Here is a 23,642-nt window from a genome sequence, read left to right as displayed (position 1 = left end):
CCAGGGATATATATGATATATATGATTCTTTATTATTATTATTGAGATATAATTCACATACCATAGAATTCACTCTTTAACATATACAATTCTGTGGTTTTCAGCATATTCACAGGGTTAAGCAATCATCACCACTCTCTAATTCCAGGACATTCTATTCTTCCAAAAAGAAACTCAGTAACCATTAACAGTTTCTATGCTTGCCCCAGTCTGAGGCAGTCATTGATCAATGTTCTGTTTCTGTGGGTTTAGCTCTTCTAGACATTTCACATAAATGGAATCATACAGTATGTGGCCTTTTATGTCTGGCTTTTTTCACTTGGCAATAATATTTTCAAGGTTCCTCTACATTGGAACACTTATCACCAACTACATCATTTCTTTTTACAGTTGAATAATATTCCATTGTATGAATATACCGTATTTTGTTTATTCATTCCCCCAATTAATGGACATTTGGGTTGTTTTCACTTTTAGGCTATTATATATAACTGCTATGAACATTTACGTACACGTTTTTATGTGGACATATGTGTTTAGTTCTCTTGGGTATATGCCTACGAGTAGAATTATTGGATCATAGGGTAGCTCTATGTTTAATTGTTTGAGGAACTGCCAAACTGCACTATTTTACATTCCCACCAGCAATGTGTAAGATTTCTAATTCCTCCACATCCTCAGGAATAAGTTTTATTGCCCTTCATCATGACCGTGAGGTGGTATCACATTATGGTTTTGAGTGACATTGAGCACCTTTTCATGTACTTATTGGCCTTTGTATATCTTCTTTGGAAAAATGCCTATTCAAACTCTGCCTATTTTTGAATTAGGTTACTTGTCTTTTATTGAAAAATAAGATTTTTTTATATATATTTTGGATACAAGTCTCTTTTCAGATATATAATTTGCAACTATTTTCTCCCACTCTATGGATTGTCCTTTTCACTTTCTTACCAGTGTCCTTTGAAGTACCTTGGTCCAATTTATCTATTTTTTTTCTTTTGTCATGCATGCCTTTTGTGTCATATCTAAGAAAGCATTGCCTAATTTAAGATCTCATAGATTTTACACAGGGCAGCCCTGGTGGCTCAGTGGTTTAGCGCCACCTTTGGCCCAGAGCATGATCCTGGAGACCGGGGATTGAGTCCCACATTGGGCTCCCTGCATGGAGCCTGCTTCTCTCTCTGCCTGTGCCTCTGCCTCTCTCTCTCTCTCTGTCTCTCATGAATAAATTTAAAAAAAATTTTTTTAAAGATTTTATACTATATTTTCTTCTAGAAATTTACATTTTAACCTTGAGAATCTGTTATTTTCATATGCACTCCGGGTGAGAATCACTGGATTAGAAGGAGGCTTATGGTGCACAATAGCCTAGAGTCTCATTTCTGAACAAACATTACGAGTCTATTTATTTAAAAAAAAATACCCTTATTAGTGAATGAACCGAATCTGATCTTTGGACTTGTATATTTTCTAGGCAAAATATATACTCCTAGTCTTCATGTGAATGGTTCTCTCACCCTTGCAATTGGTTCAATGAAGCCACTGGATTTTCCCCTTCTGAATGTCCAAGACCAGGATGGCAGGATGGAAGACCTCCAGTTCCATGTTGTGAGCACTCCCACCAATGGTCAGCTAGTGCTCTCGAGGAATGGAAGAGAAGTTCAGCTTGACAAGGCTGGCCATTTTAGCTGGAAGGATGTGAAATGAGAAAAAAGTACGTTTTGTGCACAGCAAAGAAAAACCCAGGTGAGTCAGTGTTCTGTTGTTCTCCTCCTGCCTCCTTTCAGTGCTCTGCACCCCTTCCCGTCTTCTTAATAGCTATCCCTTCTCTTCTGGGGAAGATCAATACTCCACAAATGCCACCACTTTCAGTTGCCTGTCATCATTTCACTGTAATTGCTCCGAGAGTTTGCTTCTGTTAGAGGCATTTTCATTTTATCACGTAATTATGGGTAATTCTCTGATGTGACAGGAAAGTTCCTCGTACAATTACTCAGTATTTTCGGCCCAGCAAAAAAACAAAACTGGTTATCTATGTAGATTGCTACAGCTGCTTCTTCCACATCAGGGTGATATACTAGGAGTGAGCAGTGGCTATAAGACGGAGCACATACTTTTCCAAGTGTTATATGGTTCCTAGAATTCCAGAGTTGGAGGGAGGCTAAGAGTCACAACTTTTTATTATCCACTTTATAGGATTAATTGTGGTTAATTTTTAAGCCTGCTCCAGTTTTCCTCTGATGCCTAGCACACTCTTGGCTGTCTTCCTCACCCCAGCTGACATATGCTTCAGGAATGCAATTGAATGTTAACACTAACCCAAGCAAATAGAGTCATATAATTAGCAGACTAAATCTGCTAAACCGAAATCAGAGAATGTACCCCAAAGATTAGCCTTGTGGATTATCCTTTACCCAGCTCTGCTTCATTGGTGCAGATAATTCTAGTGTTAGCAATGGGTTGAAATATTTACAGTGAATATTTTCTACCATCACCACTAGAGAATTTTTTTTTTTTTTTTAAGGTTTGAGCTAGGAGATAGGTGAGGAGAAAGGAGATGGCACTTTCCCTATTGCAGTTGAGAGCCAGAACCTCAAAACATCATCCTATAGGAATAAGAACAACTGATAAATACTGAGTGCTGACTGCGACCCAGGCATTGTATTAAACACTTCATGTGAACTATGTATATTTATGTTCCTGGGGTATAGATAGGGAAACAGCCTTCAGAGTATAAGCAAAGCCAAGTCTCCAATCCCTGGCTCTCTGACTCCACAACCCATGCCTTTAGCCACTATATTTCTGCCTCCTTTAGTATTACTAAGAATAATGGGCATGCTTCCATCCTCAAGGGGCAAAAGATCTTGTCACAGAGACATGTTGCTACAGAGGTGGAGCTTAAAACTCTGGCATCTGATACCATAGAATCAAGCTTCAGATTTATGCTCCAAATCCTGCATTCATTTTGCTTCAAGTATAGTTCTTAATTGTTTGCATCACAGGCATGCGCACACACACACACACACACACACACACACACCCCACAGGCCTCAATACCTGTAGTCCTTTACCTTGGAATCTTGTGAACAGCAGATAAAGTTTGTAAAGGCTCTAAGACAACCAAAGCTATTCCTCTTGTCTGTCACCTGGCCCCACAAACTTACCTAGATAACTGTCAAAACATTCTGAAGATCTATGAATTTGACCTGAGATTTAAAGAAAGAATAGCTGGAATGCTACAGAGAATAAAATAAGAATAAAGTGGGGAAGGGGAACTACAAGTAGCTGGGCTGAGCAGTGAAAGCCTCCAGGGCAGAAAAGCCCAGCCATAGAGAAAGTGGGAAAATCCGCACCGGAGTTTTCCCTGGTGGAAAAGTGCTTAGCAGAGAAATTGGGCAGAATCACAGGAGGGACAGTGAAGCCTCAAGATTCCCGGAGTCACTATAAGAGGAGGGACACTGGGGGGAAAAGTGCACCACAAATCGGGATCCAATATGGGTAAAGTCCTGGAGTGGAGCAGCCCTCCAGGGCATTTGGGAGAAGCCAGTCGCCTAGGCAGGCCAGCTCTGGATGGAGGTAGCTGTGCCCCGTTCTCTTCGGGAGAGGTGGCCCCCCGGGAGTGCAGGTCCAGGGGCACAGGACCCTGGATCCCAGGGCAGCCAAGTGGACAAAGCCAGTGATCCTGCATTCCCCCTGGGACAGGTGGAAGCAGGGAAGGCACAGGACAGTGAGGACTCTCCTGCTGCTGGGTGCACCCTAACTGTGCAGATCATCGCACCTGCACTGCCCCGGGAGCATCTGGGCCAGTGCGGACTGGGAGACTGCTGGTAGTTACTCGCAGGAAGCTCAACTCCAGAGTGGAGATCTGGCTACTGCCATTGTTGGTTTTCCTTCTTGTTTCACCTTGGATGGGGTAGGGCTGCCAGGGAACAGAGGCCTCATGGGATCAACAGCTCCCACTGAGCCGGCACCTGACAAGGGGTGGGGCATCTCCGCCCAGGCACACACACCTGAGAATCAGCACAGCAGGCCCCTTCTCCAGAAGATCAGCTGAAAGAACAAGGGAAGAGCAAGTTTATTGACCAAGCAGTGCTGGAAAGCTCCAGGACTGAGGGAAAATAGTATATAGAAATAGAGGGACCTTTTTTATTCCTTTTTCCATTATGACTCATTTTTATATGAGACTAAAAATTTCCAGTATTTTTTCTCTTTTCCCACCTTAACTATAATATTTTATCAGCTCTTCATTTTTAAGTTTTTTCCTTTTTGACTTTCATATTTCTACAATTACATGTCTAAGATATATTTTTCACTTCTGCATTCCCTTCAATGTATTCAATTTAATTTTGGTAGATAGATACACGGGTTTTTGTTTTTTTCTCCCTTTTTTTGTTTTACAATGGTGGAAGTTAGTACTTTCTAAAACACGACCAACATACACCTAGAACCAAATGGAACATCATGTTGGTTCATTCTGTGAGATTATATTCTCTCTTCATTCCCATTCTGCGCCCCCCTCTTTTAAATTATTTGTTTTTGTGCTCAATGTTGGGGCTTTCGATAAGTATTGCTGGTTTATATAAATTTGGAATTGAGCACCTTCTACCGTACAGAACAAAACACACTCAGAACCAAGAGGATGACCCTCTGGGACACCTCAGGTAGACTACATTCTCTCTCCACTACCACTTCCTCACCACCACCATCCCCACCCCCCACCCCATTTTTTCTTTTTTTTTTACTTCTTTTTTTTTTCTTTTTCTTTTTTCTTCTTCTTCATTTTTGGCTTTTTATTTTTGCTACTTTGTTTTAAAATTTGTTTTTCACTTTAGTGGTCCTTTTTTTTTTGTTCTGTTCTTCTTTTATTTTCTGGTCTCCGACCTCTTCAGAATCATCTAGGGTGTATTTTAATTAGGTCGTGGTTGATATTTTTGACTCAGCACACTGATATAGCCACTCTGGACTGGACAAAATCACTAGAAGGAAGAATTCACCACAAAAGAAAGAAACGGAAACAGTACTCTCTGCCAAAGAGTTATAGAATTTGAATTTCAATATGATGTCAGAAATTCAATTCAGAAGTACAATTATAAAGCTACGGGTGGCTCTGGAAAAAAGCATAAAGGGCTCTAGAGACTTCATTACTGCAGAATTGAGATCTAATCAGGCCAAAATTAAAAATAGATTAAATGAGATGCAATCCAAACTGGATGTTCTAACTGCTAGAGCTAATGAGATGGAAGAGAGAGTGAATGACATAAAAGACAAGTTGATGGTAAGGAAGGAAGCTGAGGAAAAAAGAAAAACAATTAAGAGCCCATGAAGAAAGGCTGAGGGAAATAAATGATAGCTTGAGAAGGAAGAATATATGTCTAATTGGGGTTCCAGAAGAGGCTGAGAGAGAGAGAATGGACCACAGAGTATATCTGAGCAAATCATAGCTGAGGACTTCCCTAATCTGGGGAAGGAAACAGGCATTCAGATCCAAGAGATAAAGAGGACACCACCTCCAAAAAATCAATAAAAACCATTCAACACCTTAACATTTAATGGTGAAACTCGCAAATTTCAAAAGTAAAGAGAAAATTCTTAACACAGCTTAAGACCAGAGATTCTTAACTTATATGGGGAGAATTATATTAACAGCAGACCTCTCCACAGAGACCTGGCTGGCCAGAGAGGGCTGGCAGGATATATTCAGGGTACTAAATGAGAAGAACATGCATCCAAGAATATTTTATCCAGCAAGGCTGTCATTCAGAATAGAAGGAAAGATAAAGAGCTTCTAGAATAGAAATGGAAGAATATGTGACCACCTAACTGGCTCTGCAAGAAACATTAAGCGGGACCCTGTAAAAGAAAGAGGAGCCCAAAGAAACAATCCACAAAAACAGGGACTGATGACACTAAATTCCTATCTTTCAATAGTAACTCTGAACATGAATGGGCTAAATGATCTCATCAAAAGACACAGGGTATCAGACTGGATAAAAAAGCAAGACCCATCTATATGCTATCTACAAGAGACTCATTTTAGACGTAAGGACACCTCCAACCTGAAAATGAAAGGTTGGAGAACCATTTACCATTCAAATGGTCCTCAAAAGAAAGCTGAGTACCAATCCTCAAATCAGATAAATTAGAGTTTATACCAAAGACTGTAGTAAGAGATGAATAGGGACACTATATCATACTTAAAGGGTCTATCCAAAAAGAAGACCTAACAATTATGAATATTTATGCTCCTAATGTGGGAGCTGCCAAGTATATCAATCAATTAATAACCAAAGTAAAGAGATACTTAGATAATAATACACTAATAATAGAAGACTTCAACATGGCACTTTCTGCAAATGACAGATCTTCTAAGCAGAACAACACCAAAGAAGCAAGGGCCTTGAATGAGACACTGGAACAAATAGATTTCACATATATATATAGAACTTTCTATCTGAATGCAACTGAATACACATTCTTCTCAAGTGCACATGGAACTTTCCTCCAGAATAGACCACATATTAGGGTCACAAATCAGGTCTCAACAAATACCAAAAGATTGGATTGTCCCCTGCATATTATCAGACCACAGTGCTTTGAAACTAGAACTCAATCACAAGAAGAAATTTGGAAGAAACTCAAACACGTGGAGGTTAAAGAGCATCCTACTAAAAGATGAATGGGTCAACCATGAGATTAGAGAAGAATTAAAAAGATTCATGGAAGCTATGAAAATGAAGATATAACCATTCAAAATCTTTGGGATACAGCAAAAGCAGTCCTAAGAGGGAAATACATCATAATATAAGCCTCCCTCAAAAAATTAGAAAAAACTCAAATATACAAGCTAACCTTGCACCTAAAGGAATTGGAGAAAGAAGAGCAAGTAAAGCCTACATCAAGCAGAAGAGAGATAATAAATATTCGAGCAGAACTCCGTGAAACAGACACTAGAATTGTAGGAACAGATGAACAAAACCTGGAGTTAGTTCTTTGAAAGAGTTAATTAGATAAACTCCTAGCCATCCTTATAAAAAGAAAAAAGACTCAAATTAATAAAATCATGAAAGAGAGGAGAGATCACAACCAATACCAAGGAAATACAAATGATTTTAAAAATATATTATGAGCAGCTATATGCCAACAAATTAGGCAAGCTAGAAAAAATGGATGCATTTCTGGAAAACCACAAAATTACCAAAACAAACAGGAAGAAATAGAAAACCTGAACAGGGCAATAACCAGCAAGGAAATTGAAGCAGTCATCAAACACCTCACAAGACACAAAAGTCCAGGGCCAGATGGCTTCCCAGGGGAATTCTATCAAACATTTAAAGAAGAAACCATACCTATTCTACTAAAGCTGTTTCAAACGATAGAAAGGGACGGAATACTTCCAAACTTGTTTTATGAGGTCAGCATCACCTTAATTCCAAAACCAGTCAAAGACCCCACCAAAAAGGAGAATTATAGACCAATATCCCTGATGAACACAGATGCAAAAATTCTCAACAAGATACTAGCCAATAGGATCCAACAGTACATTAAGAAGATTATTCACTGTGACCAAGTAGGATTTATCCCCGGGATGCAAGGCTGGTTCAACACTTGTAAAACAATCAATGTGATAAATCATATCAACAAGACAAAAAATAAAAACCATATGATCCTCTCAATAGATGCAGAGAAAGCATTTGACAAAAGACGACATCCATTCTTGATCAAAACTCTTCAGAGTGTAGGGATAGAGGGAACATTCCTCAATATCATAAAAGCCATCTATCAAAGGTCCACAGCGAATATCATTCTCAATGGGGAAACACTGAAAGCCTTATCCCCTAAGATCAGGAACAAAACAGGGATGTCCACTCTCAACCCTGTTATTCACCATAGTACTAGAAATCCTAGCCTGAGCAATCAGACAATGAAAAAGAAATAAAAAATAAATAAATAAATAAATACAAATTTTTAAAAGAAAAAGAAATAAAAGGCATTCAAATTGGCAAAGAAGAAGTCAAACTCTCCCTCTTCACAGATGACAGGATGCTGTATATTGAAAACCCAAAAGACTCCACCCCAAGATTGCTAGAACTCCTACAGCAATTCAGCAATGTGGCAGGATACAAAATCAATGCCCAAAAATCAATGGCATTTCTATACACTAACAATGAGACTGAAGAAAGAGAAATTAAGGAGTCCATCCCATTTACAACTGCACCCAAAAGCATAAGATACCTAGGCATAAACCTAACCAAAGAGATAAAGGATCTATACTCTAAAAACTACGGAACACTTGAAAGTAATTGAGGAAGACACAAAGAGATGGAAAAAACACTCCATGCTCATGGATTGGAAGAATTAATATTGTGAAAATGTCTGTGCTACCCTAGGCAGTGTACACGTTCAGTGCAATCCATATCAAAATACCATGGACTTCCTTCAGAGAGTTGGAACAAATAATCTTAAAATTTGTATGGAATCATAAAAGACCCCCGAATAGCCAGGGGGATATTGAACTAGAAAACCAATGCCTGGGGCATCACAATGCCAGATTTCAATCTGTACTACAAACCTGTGATCATCAAGACAGGTGTGGTACTGTCACAGAAACAGGCACTTAGATCAATGAAACAGAATAGAGAATCCAGAAATGGACCCTGAATTCTGTGGTCAATTAATATTCAACAAAGCAGGAAAGAATATCCACTGGAAAAAGGGGAGTCTCTTCAATAAATGGTGCTGGGAAAATTGGACAGCCACGTGCAGAAGAATGAAACTGGACCATTCTCTTACACCATACACAAAGATAAACTCAAAATGGATGAAAGATCTAAATGTGAGACAAGAATCCATCAAACTCCTAGAGGAGAACACAGGCAAAACCCTTTTTGAGTTTGGCCAAAGCAACTTCTTGCAGGATTCATCTATGAAGGCAAAGGAAACAAAAGCAAAAATGAACTATTGGGACTTAATCAGGATAAAAAGCTTCTGCACAGCAAAGGAAACAGTCAACAAAACTACAAGACAACCTACAGAATGGGAGAAGATATTTGCAAATGATATCAGATAAAGGGCTAGTATCCAAGACCTATAAAGAACTTTTTAAACCCAATACCCAAGAAACAAATAAGCTAATCCTGAAATGGGCATAAGAGATGAACAGAAATTTCACCAAAGAAGACATACAAGTGGCCAACAAACACATGAGAAAATGCTCTGCATCACTTGCCATCAGGGTAATAGAAATCAAAACCACAATGAGATACCACCTACCCCAGTGAGAGTGACTAAAATTAATAAGACAAGAAACAGCAAATATTGGAGAAGATGTGGAGAAGGGCGAACCCTCCTGCACTCTTGGTAGAAATGCAAGGTGGTGCATCCACTCTGGAAAACTGTGGGGGGGTTCCTGAAGAAGTTAAAAATAGAGCTACCCTATGACCCAGTAATTGCCTTACTGGGGATTTACCCCAAAGATACAGATGTAGTGAAACGCCAGGACACCTGCACCCCAATGTTGATAGCAGCAATGTCCACAATAGCCAAACTGTGGAAGGAGCCTCGGTGTCCACTGACAGATGAATGGATAAAGAAGATGTGGTCTATGTATACAATGGAATATTACTCAGTCATCAGAAGGACGAATAGTCACCATTTGCTTCAACGTGGATGGAACTGGAGGGTATTATGCTGAGTGAAATAAGTCAATCGAAGGGGAATCATCATATGTGATATATAAGGAATATAACTCATACAGGGATTATAAGTAATAGTAAAAGGCTTGTTCTAACAATTCAGTTATGGCTCAGATCTTTAACAGATCAAGGACAACTGGGTTTCCAGAGAAGCCTAGAAGCTAGAACCAGCAATGGGAAGCAGGACTAATTATCCCTTTTGTCCCTGTGTCTCTTTTTTCAAAGGCCACATTTACCGCTTTCCTACAGATAGGCGTACTACCTATCTCATCATTGTACACTGTGGCTCCTGTAGAGTCAAATGGGGACTCTCAGGCCAGCTGCAAATTCCAGGGAATAATCCACCATCTTTCTCTAGTTCAGTCTATGTTAAATGTGGATGTGTGTGGCTAGAATGGGGGCAGGTAGATAGAGTCATGTAATACAAACATTGCAGAATTGTTTATGGGGGCCCACTCACATGATTCAGGAATAGGTTGGAGTGAGTTGGAATAGGTTGGGTTTGCAGGGAGAGGGAATCACGGAGGGCTAAGCAGAGACTATGATAGGTTCCTTTCCATTGTCCAATTTAACCATTAGCTTTCACTATATTACTAACCTGTCTTGGGCCAAAAACTGATTTTCAACCATTTATATAGTCATTTAAGAAAAATCAAAACCAAAACATTTATGTAATTGCTGTGTTATATCAAGATCGGAGAATATGCAGTAGTTTTACCCGTATGTGGCTACGTTCATCTTCATCTGGTTTTTATTTACAGCATGAATGTTATATCACTATAGTGGTTTGATCCAAATTCTTACATGCACATAACCTGAAAGTATTTTTATTCTTTGTTTTTCTAGAGACTTAATGACTGCATTTTTTTCATTCCTTTCTTTGGGACTTCTTTTAGGAAAGGTTACTTTTCCCTGAAAATTAGTGACCAGCAGTTCTACTCTAAGCCACAGCTGATCAACGTAGAAGCATTTTCAACACAGGTAATAACTGTGCCACCCAATTAATAATTTCATATGCATCAATCAAGGTTTCTAGTAGTTATAGCAAAAATGAACTAGATGAATCTTGTCTCAGTTTATCCATGAAATACCACAGGAATATCTTTTAGTACTTGTGGGTAGGAACAACAGCAGCAACAACTAATTGCTAATATGCCTATACTATTCTTTGCATTTTTCCTTTAAACCCCATGATAGCCCTAGGACATGTTGTTATCCCCAATTTACAGAGGAGGAAACTAAAGCCACAGGGGTGTTAAGTAACTTGTCTATGGTGATATAGCTAATAAATAAGAGCTAAGATTTGTGCTCAGAAGATCTGGCTGCAGAGTCCGTGTTCTTGACTACCAATTTATGGTACCTTACTTTGCTATGCTGAATCTGATATCAGCTCTTCAGAATAATTTGAAACTGTTCCAGTTGTTAAGACTTTCCTCATCTTAGGTGAGTTTGTTTTGCCTAAATATTTGTCTCTCAGGGATATGAAATTATGTTCAACTACTTTTGCCCATCTCTTGTGTAGCTGGATGACACTTTAGTCACTTTGTGGTAAGTTGAGCATCTTATTAAGGATCTACTTAAATGAGGTGTCAGTGTGGTCCTCAGCCAAACATGAGTCTGAGGAAATCATGGTAGATGCTATAAAACTCAGTGTGATGGCTCTTGTGTTCCTATCACTCATCTCTGTCAAGATGTGTCCAGAATACATGTAGTGCTAGATGGTCTGAGTAACTGAGCTTGAAGGATTGAGCAGCTGAAATGTGTGAAGAGAGTAGGAAGATAGATATGGCCTTAAGTTGTGAACAGCAAGAGAGTGGGATATCAGCATAGGGAACCAAAGTGACCTAAATATCCAGACCTCAGTGGAGTTTTAGTCATGATTCAAGGAATGACATGAGATTATTGTTTTAAAACTTATTTAAAAATGGGACACCTGGGTAGCTCGGTGTTTGAGCGTCTGCCTTTGGCTCAGGTCATGATCTCGGGGTCCTGGGATCAAGTCCTGCATCAGGCTCCCTTCAGGGAGCCTGCTTTTCCCTCTATGTTTCTGCCTCTCTCTGAGTCTCTCATGAATAAATAAATAAAATCTTTAAAAAATAAATAAAACTGATTAAAACAAAATTTTTGTTCAAAAATGGAAAGACCATGGACTTGAGGATGATATAGACATAACCCCATATAGATGTGGCTTCCAAATGGTGTTCATAGTCCAGCTCTGCTCTTCTTGATGGCATTCTTACTTCAGGGGTGACTGAAGTTGAGGAATGATTAGAAATTGATCTGAAGTTACTTTGACCTCACTGTTGGGCTAAGAATATGAATTTTGTTTTAATTGAAACCAAAACACGTTAAAAAAAAAAAAAAAAAAAAACCACCAACCAAAAACTAAAACATGTGACCTCTATAAATATGGGCCAGAGGGCCACATCAGGTCTCAGGACTATCTGGTTTAGAAGTTTCTCAGTATTTAAACTCAGAAGTTTTGTTTTGTTCGTTGTGTTAATTCAGTTACTCTAATTAGGTGAATTGGAAACTTAAGGTGGGTATTGGCAAGTGACTTTCTCATCTGAGACAGTGAGTTCCTATGGTTCCCTGAGTTTTATTTGCTTGTTTTACCCAAAGCAAGTAAGTAGATAGTGGCAGCATTTTTAAATTTTGTTATATGAAAAATTCTTTCATTGTAACTTTTGAAAAGTTATTTTAGAAGTTAATTTTGACTTATTTTTGTTCCTTTACATTCCTGTGATATTTCAATATGGCCTTGACCTCCCCAAGATTTTCTCATGCAAGTTAATTTGATCTTTTCCATTTATGGTTGTTGACATCACCTTTTGACCTTTCCTCTCTCAGAATCCAAGGGGCCATTCATTCCCGTGTATATAGAATCACAACTTCAGCATTCTCACTTGGGAATTCTGAGGAGTAGCTGTCATCTAGCTTTCTACTATGCAACCATTACAATGATATATTAGACACTACTTTAATAGATATTGAAATTTCCAAGAGGCCAGGAGGGGTAGTTGTAAAAGAAAACCATTTGGATTAAAGAAGGCTGTGTGCTGAGAAAAATCCTAGATAGTTCAACCTCAAACAATATAAAAACTTAAGATAGCGTTTTCTTTGGCTTCTGGTCTCATTTTTTTTTAAGTATTTTTTTTCTGTTGTGTTTCATTAACTTTTATCTTTATGAAAGAATATTTTACTTGCTTACTCAAGTTGATAAAGAGAAACTCGGTAATCCTAAGAAAAACATGAAAACTTGCCATGTGAGCTAACCAGATGGTTATCTTAACAGACCCTGATCTTATCAGGCTTTAAAACCTGAGTTGGAGGGTGCCTGGGTGGCTCAGTGGTTGAGCATCTACCTTTGGCTCAGGTTGTGATCCCCGGGTCCTGGCATCATGTCCCTCAGCAGGCTCCTTGAGGAAGCCAGCTTCTCCCTCTGCCTATGTCTCTATCCCTCTTTGTGTGTCTCTCATGAATAAACAAATAAAATCTTCAAAATAAAAACAAACCTGAGTTGGAGTGAGCCCTTCAAGATATGGATGAGATGGCTTAAAGAAAATTATTGACTGGGACCAGATATTGATTGCTTGAATCAGGAGTATCTTACTCCAGATCAACATACTTTAGTGTAGCCTGGACTGAAGTGATCAACTCCAAACACCAGTGCAAAAATTCTATGCCTCTTACTATTTTCTCTTGGATGCAGACAGTTGGTTGGGATCCCTGACTCTGGGCTGATTTCAGTTACAATGCAGGGGGTATAGTATAAATCAAGATAGCAGAGACTTATGAGATTTGGAAACAAGCAGTTCATCTCAATTGCTTCTGGTGAATATGATGGCTTTGACATGGCTTGAGAAGCCTCCAGAACCAGAAGTGTGAAGTAATCTCACTGGCTCCGATTGCTATGACTGACCATATCTCTGACAAATACTTTGACTATGCAACAGTTTGGCACTTTGCTGGAGCACTGAGAGTTCCTTCAAAAGCATAGAATTATCAATTAAACTGTACACGACTGTATCTAGTCCCCTGGATTATCTTCTCTTTTCCTGCTAAATGACATTTCCTCCTCCTTCCCTTCAACTGCTCAGGCCCCCTATGTGCTGAGAAATGAGGCCCTTCATATTAGCAGAGGGGAGAGAGGAACCATTACTACCCAGCTGCTTGACATCCGAGATGATGACAACCCACAGGATGTGGTGGTTGAAGTGCTTGATCCTCCACTTCATGGCCAATTGCTCCAAATACTTCCGTCCCCTGCAACCCCAATCTATCAATTCCGGCTGGATGAACTCTCCAGGGGCCTTCTCCACTATGCTCATGATGGCTCAGATAGCATATCTGATGTTGCCGTCCTGCAGGCCAACGATGGACATTCTTTTCAAAATATCCTGTTCCACGTGAAAACTGTGCCCAAGGTAGGTGTCATTCCTAGAACTGCAGTTTCCTTGCACCTAGGTATGAATTTTTGTTGATAATATTATTTTACAATATTCATAAAGTTAAGATATGGATAGGTAATTATTCAAACATATATTAAGCATCTATTATGAAGACACTTAGGATGTTCAGAGATAAATAGAACACATTACTCAATCTCAGGGAGCAGTATATATTTTGTTAGGAGCACCCTTGATCTGAAGGACCTATCCTCATGTTCTCTATACATGGGAAACTTTTGCACCTTTATGTTGACTTGCTGCCATAAAAATGCCTCATTGCCCACTGACCCTTCTGTCTCCTGCCTGAGCATGATCACAAGAATCAAGTTCACCCCTGTTTTTGCCTGCCCTTCTACAACAGCTCATGCAATGTGAAGCTCATAGTCAGGTTATAATGAATCAAAAAGGATGAGCCCAGGCATTCTGTTAGCCCAACTGAAGTAGGTGAGGGAACTCTCTCTTTTAGTAATCATGGGAAGGCTTGTTAGCATGAGTCATTCCTGTGCCATCTCCATATGTTTTTGTCATGTCCATGAACACCTCTTCTAGTACTTAATGTTTTTCTTTGTATCAACTTACTTTTTTATTGTGCCCTCATCCTAATAAGTGAAAAATATGAAATCACAGGCTTAATGTACAATTTACTTTCTTCTAAAATATTAAAATTAATACATAACCATTTTTAATAATATTCATCCATGTAGTACATAGAATGTTCTTGGAGACTATTAATAGGATGGCTATAACATTTTGAGAAATACTGGGCTAACCACAAGCTAGATCCAAGAGACCTATTGAAAAACATTTTCAAAACCATTTATTACTTGGTGATATTTCACTAGAGCTCTTTTCTCCATTATAGCAAGAATGGCTCTTTCCCATAGTGGATAGACTGGGCTTCTCATTTTTATTGAATTTTTCATTCCAAATATCAGTAGCCATTGTCATTAATGAGTAGCTAGAGAGATTGATTTGCTGAGGACAGTTTAGAAGTGACTTGTCACTTTCTCACAGATGATTACTCAAAATCTGTGATGGATCCTTGTGAAGTTAAACAGCTGAATATGACGTAGTCTGCTGGCTACTTTCTCTGGCTGTTGTCTCATGATTTGCAGCTGATGGTGGCATGAGATAGATGGGAGTAAGTGAAGACTGATTATGAGATAGAGTTGGCAGATAGCCACCTTGTAGCTAATCCTAATTATCACCCTCTTGCAATCGCCCTGGGAGATGAGGTTTAGTTCTGAAGTGATGAAGTCTAGACAGACACAGAAAGTTTCTTTTCTTCCTGCTTGGTTTCCTTCCAAAGATAGGATTTCAGTGCAACGCTAGCAGCTGCCTTTCCCTACCTGAGACCTTTTCCAGGTCTAATTCCTGATTTCAGTCTCCACATTTGGAGCTCAGTTCAGTGTATGGCGCTATCATCTTACATGCTATGGCCCAAGGTTGAAGGGTATTTCTCGGATTTTAACTACTTTGACTACCAAAACAAAACAAGGAAAAAATGAAAGTTCAATTTAGAAATAAGGCATATGCTTAGAACTTGAGAATCCTGTAGTGCTTATAACTTGGGGTTCATGTTGGTATTTCGAGTGCCTGCCCCTCCTCCTTCCTCCTGCCCTCACTCTCTCTCCTAGAGTGTTGTGTTTACCTGTCCATCAGGTGAACTAATGGCTTCCAAGCCAATGAACTGTGATAATGAAACCAATGACCAGAGTGCCAGCATCTGTCAGGATGTACTAATAAATTTGACACTGTAATACTGATATTTTATATGCATACTATATTTACCTTCAGGAATTCAAAGTACTTTTTCTTCATACCTATCCTACTGATCTTTGCAATATCTTAATGAGAAGGTTAGAAGAGAGGCTTAATTTCTTTTAAAGGAAATTCTATGGATGGGAGGTGTTTGGGTTTGTTTTGTTTTTAACCCTTTTTGGGCATTAATGCTTGACGTAAATTATTTCATTTGATGTTCATGATCATCCTAGGATGTCTGTACAATTATTATCTGTAATTTTCCAAAAAGGAAACTGAAGAAAAGGTTTAAAAACATTTTTAAAAGTCTCAAAGTATTTATTTCTTATAAAGGTATTTCATGTTGGAGCTGTGATTTCTACTCAAATGTGTTCTGGCTCATCACACTTAACCCACATGGCTTTTTTCATTCTCTCCCATATTTCAGTGTTTTGGTCATATATACTCTAACCCCCCTAATGGACAGAATAGAGACAGCAAGTTAGTCATTTTCTCAAAGTCCTATCCAAGTAGTCTGGGCCCTAAGCGTTCTGGAATCTTCCCTCTGGACTCACCCCATTTTGTTACAGGTGAAACTGTTTATAATCATAAGTCTACTGGAGCCCAAGAAGAAAAATTGCCTCAGCTGTTAATGGCTTCCAGTAGATGTATAGTCAGATGTGATATATTTCATTCTGATAGGCATTTCTGAAGATGGGCATCCAAGTCCTTACCCTGAGGCTGCCAGTGTATTAAATTTGGAGTCAGGCCAATTACTGGCTGATGTCTAGCTCATGGTTTAAATGGAGTTGCTAAGGGATTGAGGTCTAATTCCTGGGGAATGGATGTTCAAAATAACCCCAATGTTGTTCAGTAGAAAACTTAACCTGGTAACACAGATGGAAAGAGAGGGGGAGATAGAGAAAACTTTGAGCAGCAACTATTTTAGTCTTCCTATCTTAAGCAAGGCATATCATAGGAACTTAGTACATTTTTGTTGGATGGAGAGATAGGTGGAGGGATGGAACGGCCTGAGTGAGGGTGGTTCCCATGTTCCTACCTTTGAATCCATCCCTTGTGTCAGATGAGAAGCCTTCAGGCCACCTCTGCCGATGTTGGGGTGGCCTATCTGGGCCTAAGGGTAGGAGCTGTCAGCTCCACCCTTGTTTCTCAAGTTCTCCATCACATCCTACAAACTTTCATCCTTGGCCTGGCAGTGACGAAATCTGACTGCTGCCCTCCAGGCTTACACTGACTTGCTGAGGAGAAAATAGATTCAGGACTGATGTTGAAACATGTTCTGTTGCAGGGAGGAGGCAAAAGAAATTTTAAAAAGATTAAAAGGTAATAAAGAATGCTCTGCTGAACAGGCTTTCATTAATTGGCTCGATTACCAACCCTGAGCCTGCTAGAGATATGATTTTAAAACAATTCAGTGTCTAATCAGGGCTAAAATGTGGGCAATGAAAAGTCATGCTTATTGGTGGGTTTCCATCCCTTGTGGGGCTTTCAAGAGATTACTTTCTTTTTTATTGATTAAGACATCTCTAGAAATCATGCCTCTTTTTCCACTTTGGTAATAAATTTGATGATCTTTGTGACCTCGCTTGTCATTGTTTGAATAGTTACTTTCTGCCACTGGACAATGCTTTGATGTTAAAAGTGCCCAAGTATCATGCTATGAACTGGATGGAAAATTCTGTTGCTAAGAGTCCTCTCTAGCTGCTTGAACTTGGTAACGCCCATGTGCAGCTAAAAGCCCTGTTGTGCTTTCCCTCAGGTTTCTTAAAACTTGTCCTCCCAGTGGTTGTCTGGCAGGGATGTCGCTTGGTAATAAGGGTGCTTGCGACAATTATAAATATGGCACGAAAATGTTAATTTTTTGAATAAGAGTCTATCTCATAAATAAATCCTTACTATATGTCAGGGTTTTACCTTTTATGGACTTGTTTAGCTTGTTCAATTTGACATCTTATAAGATGTAATGCTCAGAGTATATGTTCAAAATGGCTGTTGATTACAAAATTTTATTTGTTTGTTCATAAAGTAGTTGAAATCTACATGGAAAGAAGGTTCTATATTCTTGACCTGAGGAAACAGAGCTTCTGAGGAGCACACACACACTGACAAATACAAAAACAGTCCAATTATCTTTCCATCCTGTATCCTGGTAAATAACACCTAAGTTTCACCTTTTTTGCAACCACATGATCCTTCCCTAAAATCCACAGTGTCCTATAAGATTGCATTTTAAAAGCTATGGTATAAATGAGCATTTGCAAATTAAGGCTTTTTTTTTTTTTTTTTACAGAATAAATAAAATGTTAGGATTGCTATTATATCCAATTATAGTTATTTTCTATTTGATTAAGTTTTATAGCTTTTTAGCTTGAATAGTTTGGCCTGTGGTTGGGGTATATTATCATTTGAGATCATCATTTGTGTCCCAACATTTATTTAGGGGAGGAAGTATTCTTTTTTTTTGTGAGATTTTTCCTCCTAGTGATAGAAGCTTAGGCCCTTACTTCTGGTTTACAACATTAATATTTTTATTTGTAACACAATATATAATGGCTAAACTTTATTGCCAACATTTCCATATGCCCATTGTTCTATGAAATGAATTAGAAGAACTGTTTAATTTAAAGCACTCTTTTGATTATGCCCCCATAATCCCTTTTTGGGGTTTCATTGCTTTCTAATGTGGTATCCTGAAGGACTTATAAAACATCAAAAGACAGGAGATTATTTAACTCATGTTATGGCTAATTTCTTGAGCTTACAGGAATATATGCACTATTGTGCAGAAGAAAAAAAACTACAAGGAGATAAAAAAATTGAAAAAGGTCAGAATCATTAGGGAAATGAGGTTAAAATTTGTTTGGCTTTTCTGGACACTTTAACTGTAGAAAAGATGGTGTATTCATCTCTTCTTGACTCTTCCCTGGAATTTCTTCCAGAAGAAAGCAACTGATAAAAACTATCTTCATCATAATCAGTGGGAAGAATTATACTTCTTTCACTTAGACAGTTGTCTGTTTCTTCTTAATTATTGTAAACAAATAACTCATAAACAGAGTCATGTAAATTATCTGGTTATAAATGTAAATATTCTAAAAGACCTGTCTGTGGGGTTTCAGGAGAACCACTCTAGACCCATCACTATTTCTATCCTGGTCTGTGCTTCTCCTGCTTTAGCATGACTCCATATCACCTGGGGATCTTGTTTAAATACAAGTGGAAATACATAAAATTACAAAGCTGCACAGCAAAGTAATGGTCAACAAAATGAAAAGGCAGCCTACTGAATGGGAGAAAATATTTGAAACCATATATTTGATAAGGGATTAATCTAAAATATAGAAAGAACTCACACAACTCAATAGCAAAATAATAATCATCATCATCCAATTAAAATGTGGCTTAAGGAGCTGCACAGACCTTTCTCAAAAGAAGACATACAGTGGCCAATAGGTACATATGAAAAGGTGCTCAACATCACTCATCATCAGGGAAATGTAAATCAAAACCACAATGGGATACCACCTCATAACTGTTAGGATGGCAATTATCAAAAAGACAAAAGATAACAACAGTTGGTGAGCATATTGGGAAAAAGGAATCAGTGTACCTTCTTGTCTTGGTGGGGATTTAATTGGTGTAGCCATTATGGAACAATAAGGAGGTTCCTCAGAAAATTAAAAACAACTATCATATGATCCAGCAGTCTCACTTCTGGGTATATATCCAAAGGAAATGAAATCTGTATCTCGAGGAGATACATGTACTCACATGTTTATTGCAGCATTATTCACATTCACAGCCAAGGTACAAAAACAGCATAAGTGTCTCTTGATGGATAAATGGATAACGAAAGGTGTACTGGGGTGGCCGAGTCAGGTGAGTGGCCAACTCTTGATTTCAGTTCAGGTCATGATCTCAGGGTCAGTAGGGAGCCTGCATCAGGCTCTACGCTCAGTAGGGAGTCTGCTTCAGGTTTGTCTCTCCCTCTGCCCCTCCCCTTACTCATTTTTTTCTATCTCTAAAATAAATAAGTCTTTTAAAAAATTGAATAAAGAAAATGTGGTCTATATATATAAAATATTTACTCAGCCTTAAAGAAGGAAATCCTGCCATTTCTGACAACATGGGTGAGCTTGAAGAACATTATGCTGAGTAAAATAAACCAGACACAATAAGACAAATTCTGCATGATCTCATTTATATTTGGAATATCAAAAAGTCCAACTCATAAAGGCAGAGTAAGAATGGTGGTTGCCAGGGGCTGGCATAGGAGAAATGGGGAGGTGTTAGTCAAAGGGTATAGAGGCTCAGTTACAAGGGATGAATAAGCTCTGGAGATACAACGTATAGGAAGGTAGCTATACTTAATACTACATCATATGCCTGAAATTCGCTAAGTGGGTTGACCTTAAGTGTTTTTACCATATACACATACAAAAGTGTAATTATGTGAGGTGAGACTTCTTAATTAGCTTGATTGACAATGGATAATTGTAATCATTTCACAACATACATATACATCAAAATGTCATGTTGTATACGTTCACTATGTACAACTATTATCTGTCAAATATACTTCAGTAAAGCTGGTGAAAAAAATAAAATGCAGATTCTAATTCAGAATCTGGGGTGGAGCCTGATATTCTGAACTTGTAATAAGCTTCCAAATGTTACTGGTATCTGAACCCTGACTTACAAGTAGTACTGTCTCCTAAAGATTTATACTCTCGTAGGAATTAGAAAATTGTATTGATAAAGTATAGCCAAGTTAGATGTGTAGTGGGAGAGACATTGGGGCACATGCATTGAGGAGAGACATTGGGGCACATGCATTGAGGACATGCATTGAGGTCACATTGCACATGCATTGAGGTCACAGTACTTAACTGCTTGTAATATGAAAAACCACATTGCTCCACCAGTCCCAGAATGTAGTTCTTATATGCCTGATTTCTGTAACAGTGATCAAACTTGAGGAGGCTGCTGCTATTAGAGAGATTTTTAGCAATTAAGACACCTGGGTCTAAGTGTATTATGTTATATGAAACACTACTGGAGTAAAGAGGGCCCCCCCAACCCCCCGCCCAGAGTGCTGGGGGAGGAGTGGAATTCTTGGCACATTTTGATGTCTTTGTAACTAATATACTGCATCAATTGTGAAGGGAGAAAATTCTTGGGAGTTTGTCCCTGAGCACAGATCACAATAGAAGATGCCTTTGCTGCTGTTCTCCTGGGCACCATTTGACTAAGTTCTCTGGCAATTGCTCAGTCAATTCCCTGGTGACTAACTATGGTCGCCTCTGGTAGGGGGCAAATGCTCTCGTGTCAAGTGACTGCAAAAGCATATTTGTTGTCTTCTGCTCTGGATATTCGCCTCCTGGGAGTGGTGTTTTACTCTGCTATCTTTATTGGCATATTTGAAACTAATAACAATAACTTATAAAAAACATCCTCTTTGAAATGCCCTCTCCTAAAATACCAGGTTTACAGGGCTGCCTGGGTGGCTCAGTGGTTGAGCGTCTATCTTTGTCTCAGGGCATGATTCTGGGGGCCTGGGATCGAGTCCCGTATGGGGATCCTTGCTCTGTGGGGAGCCTGCTTCTCCTTCTGCCTATTTCTCTGCCTCTCTCTGTGTGTCTCTCATGAATAAATAAATTATTTATTTATTCAAACTTTTTATTCCCACCCTCTCCTGACTCCATAAACTCTTCTTGCCCAGACACCTGGATATTTTATGAAGCACACAGTGCAATCTCATGTCTTTACCCCGGCTGGACCCCTGCACAGAATCCATTTCACCACTTCTCTCTTCGAAGGCCCCATATTTTTGTTATTCAAGAATTGAATTTTATTTCCATAGGAGAGCCTTTCTGAATATTCCTTCTTCAAAGAGGAAACCTTTTTCATTTATTCTCCTATAGCACCCTGCTGAAGCTTCTCATAGAGCATCATTTGTGATGCATCCTGATTATTTGTCTGTGAGGGGATCGCTAGACTGTGAATTCTGAAACCCATGTCTTGTTTAGGCATTCTTAAATATCTCAGGCCTCTGGCAGAAGAGCTGGCCAATAATATAGGTGCTTAATGTTTAGTGCTTGAATGTCGGTGGATGGGGAGAATGGAAGGACAGTTAGATGGACAGATGAAAGAAAGAAATGGAGAGACTCGTCTTCCTGAATGAAATAAGTCATTTGCTTATGATAAAGTAAAAGTAGGACATTACATATATACATACATATGCAAGTATCCACATATAGTGTACATGCATAGTTCATAATGTGACTCCAAAGTTACGAATATCTCTTTATTAGATGATGGCTGGCAGTAATAGTACCTGATGACTTTTTTTTACTGGAGTTCAATTTGCCAGCATATAGCATTACACCCAATACTCATCCCGCCAAGTGCCCCCGTCAGTGCCCATCACCCAGTCACCCCCACCCCCCGCCCACCTCCCCTTCCACTACCCCTTGTTCGTTTCCCAGAGTTAGGTGTCTCTCATGTTTTATCACCCTCGCTGATATTTTCACTCATTTTCTCTCCTTTCCCTTTATTCCCTTTCACTAATTTTTATATTCCCCAAATGAATGAGACCATATAATGATTGTCCTTTTCTTTTTTTTTTTGTTTTTGTTTTTTGGTTTTTTTGTTTGTTTGTTTGTCCTTTTCTGATTGACTTATTTCACTCAGCATAATACCCTCCAGGTCCCTCCACATTGAAGCAAATGGTGGGTATTTGTCGTTTCTAATGGCTGAGGAATATTCCATTGTATAATAGACCACATCTTCTTTATCCATTCATCTGTCGATGGACACCGAGGCTCCTTCCACAGTTTGGCTATTGTGGACATTGCTGCTAGAAACATCGGGGTGCAGGTGTCCCGGCGTTTCACTGCATCTGTATCTTTGGGGTAAATCCCCAGCAGTGCAATTGCTGGGTTGTAGGGCAGATCTATTTTTAACTCTTTGAGGAACTGTTTCCCAGAGTGGCTGCACCAGTTCACATTCCCACCAACAGTATAAGATGGTTCCCCTTTCTCCACATCCTCTCCAATATTTGTTGTTTCCTGTCTTGTTAATTTTCCCCATTCTCACTGGTGTGAGGTGGTATCTCATTGTGGTTTTGATTTGTATTTCCCTGATGGCAAGTGATGCAGAGCATTTTCTCATGTGTGTGTTGGCCATGTCTATGTCTTCCTCTGTGAGATTTCTCTTCATGTCTTTTGCCCATTTCATGACTGGATTGTTTGTTTCTTTGCTGTTGAGTTTAATAAGTTCTTTATAGATCTTGGAAACTAGCCCTTTATCTGATACGTCATTTGCAAATATCTTCTCCCATTCTGTAGGTTGTCTTTTAGTTTTGTTGACTGTATCCTTTGCTGTGCAGAAGCTTCTTATCTTGATGAAGTCCCAATAATTCATTTTTGCTTTTGTTTCTTTTGCCTTCGTGGATGTATCTTGCAAGAAATTGCTGTGTCCAAGTTCAAAAAAGGTGTTGCCTGTGTTCTCCTCTAGGATTTTGATGGAGTCTTGTCTCACATTTAGATCTTTCGTTCATTTTGAGTTTATCTTTGTGTCTGGTACAAGAGAGTGGTCTAGTTTCATTCTTCTGCATGTGGATGTCCAATTTTCCGAGCACTATTTATTAAAGAGACTGTCTTTTTTCCAGTGGATAGTCTTTCCTGCTTTGTCAAATATTAGTTGACATAAAGTTGAGGGTCCACTTCTGGAT

The 23,642-nt window shown here is 39.0% G+C and overlaps 1 protein-coding gene across 1 annotated transcript in view; it reads left to right on the top strand.

The window, feature by feature from the left end:
- The window catches only part of FRAS1 (Fraser extracellular matrix complex subunit 1), a 434,689-nt gene that overhangs the window by 265,315 nt on the left and 145,732 nt on the right, over positions 1 to 23,642 (top strand). The window contains 4 exon segments of the mRNA XM_038582341.1: positions 1,478 to 1,704; positions 1,706 to 1,749; positions 10,592 to 10,676; positions 13,796 to 14,122. Coding sequence (XP_038438269.1) covers positions 1,478 to 1,704; positions 1,706 to 1,749; positions 10,592 to 10,676; positions 13,796 to 14,122 — 683 coding nt within the window.

This window comes from Canis lupus, chromosome 32 (genome assembly GCF_011100685.1).
Source record: "Canis lupus familiaris isolate Mischka breed German Shepherd chromosome 32, alternate assembly UU_Cfam_GSD_1.0, whole genome shotgun sequence".
NCBI classification, from domain to species: Eukaryota; Metazoa; Chordata; class Mammalia; order Carnivora; family Canidae; genus Canis; species Canis lupus.
The sequence above is the reverse complement of the archived record's forward strand: the minus strand, read 5'-3'. Positions and strand labels throughout refer to the sequence as shown.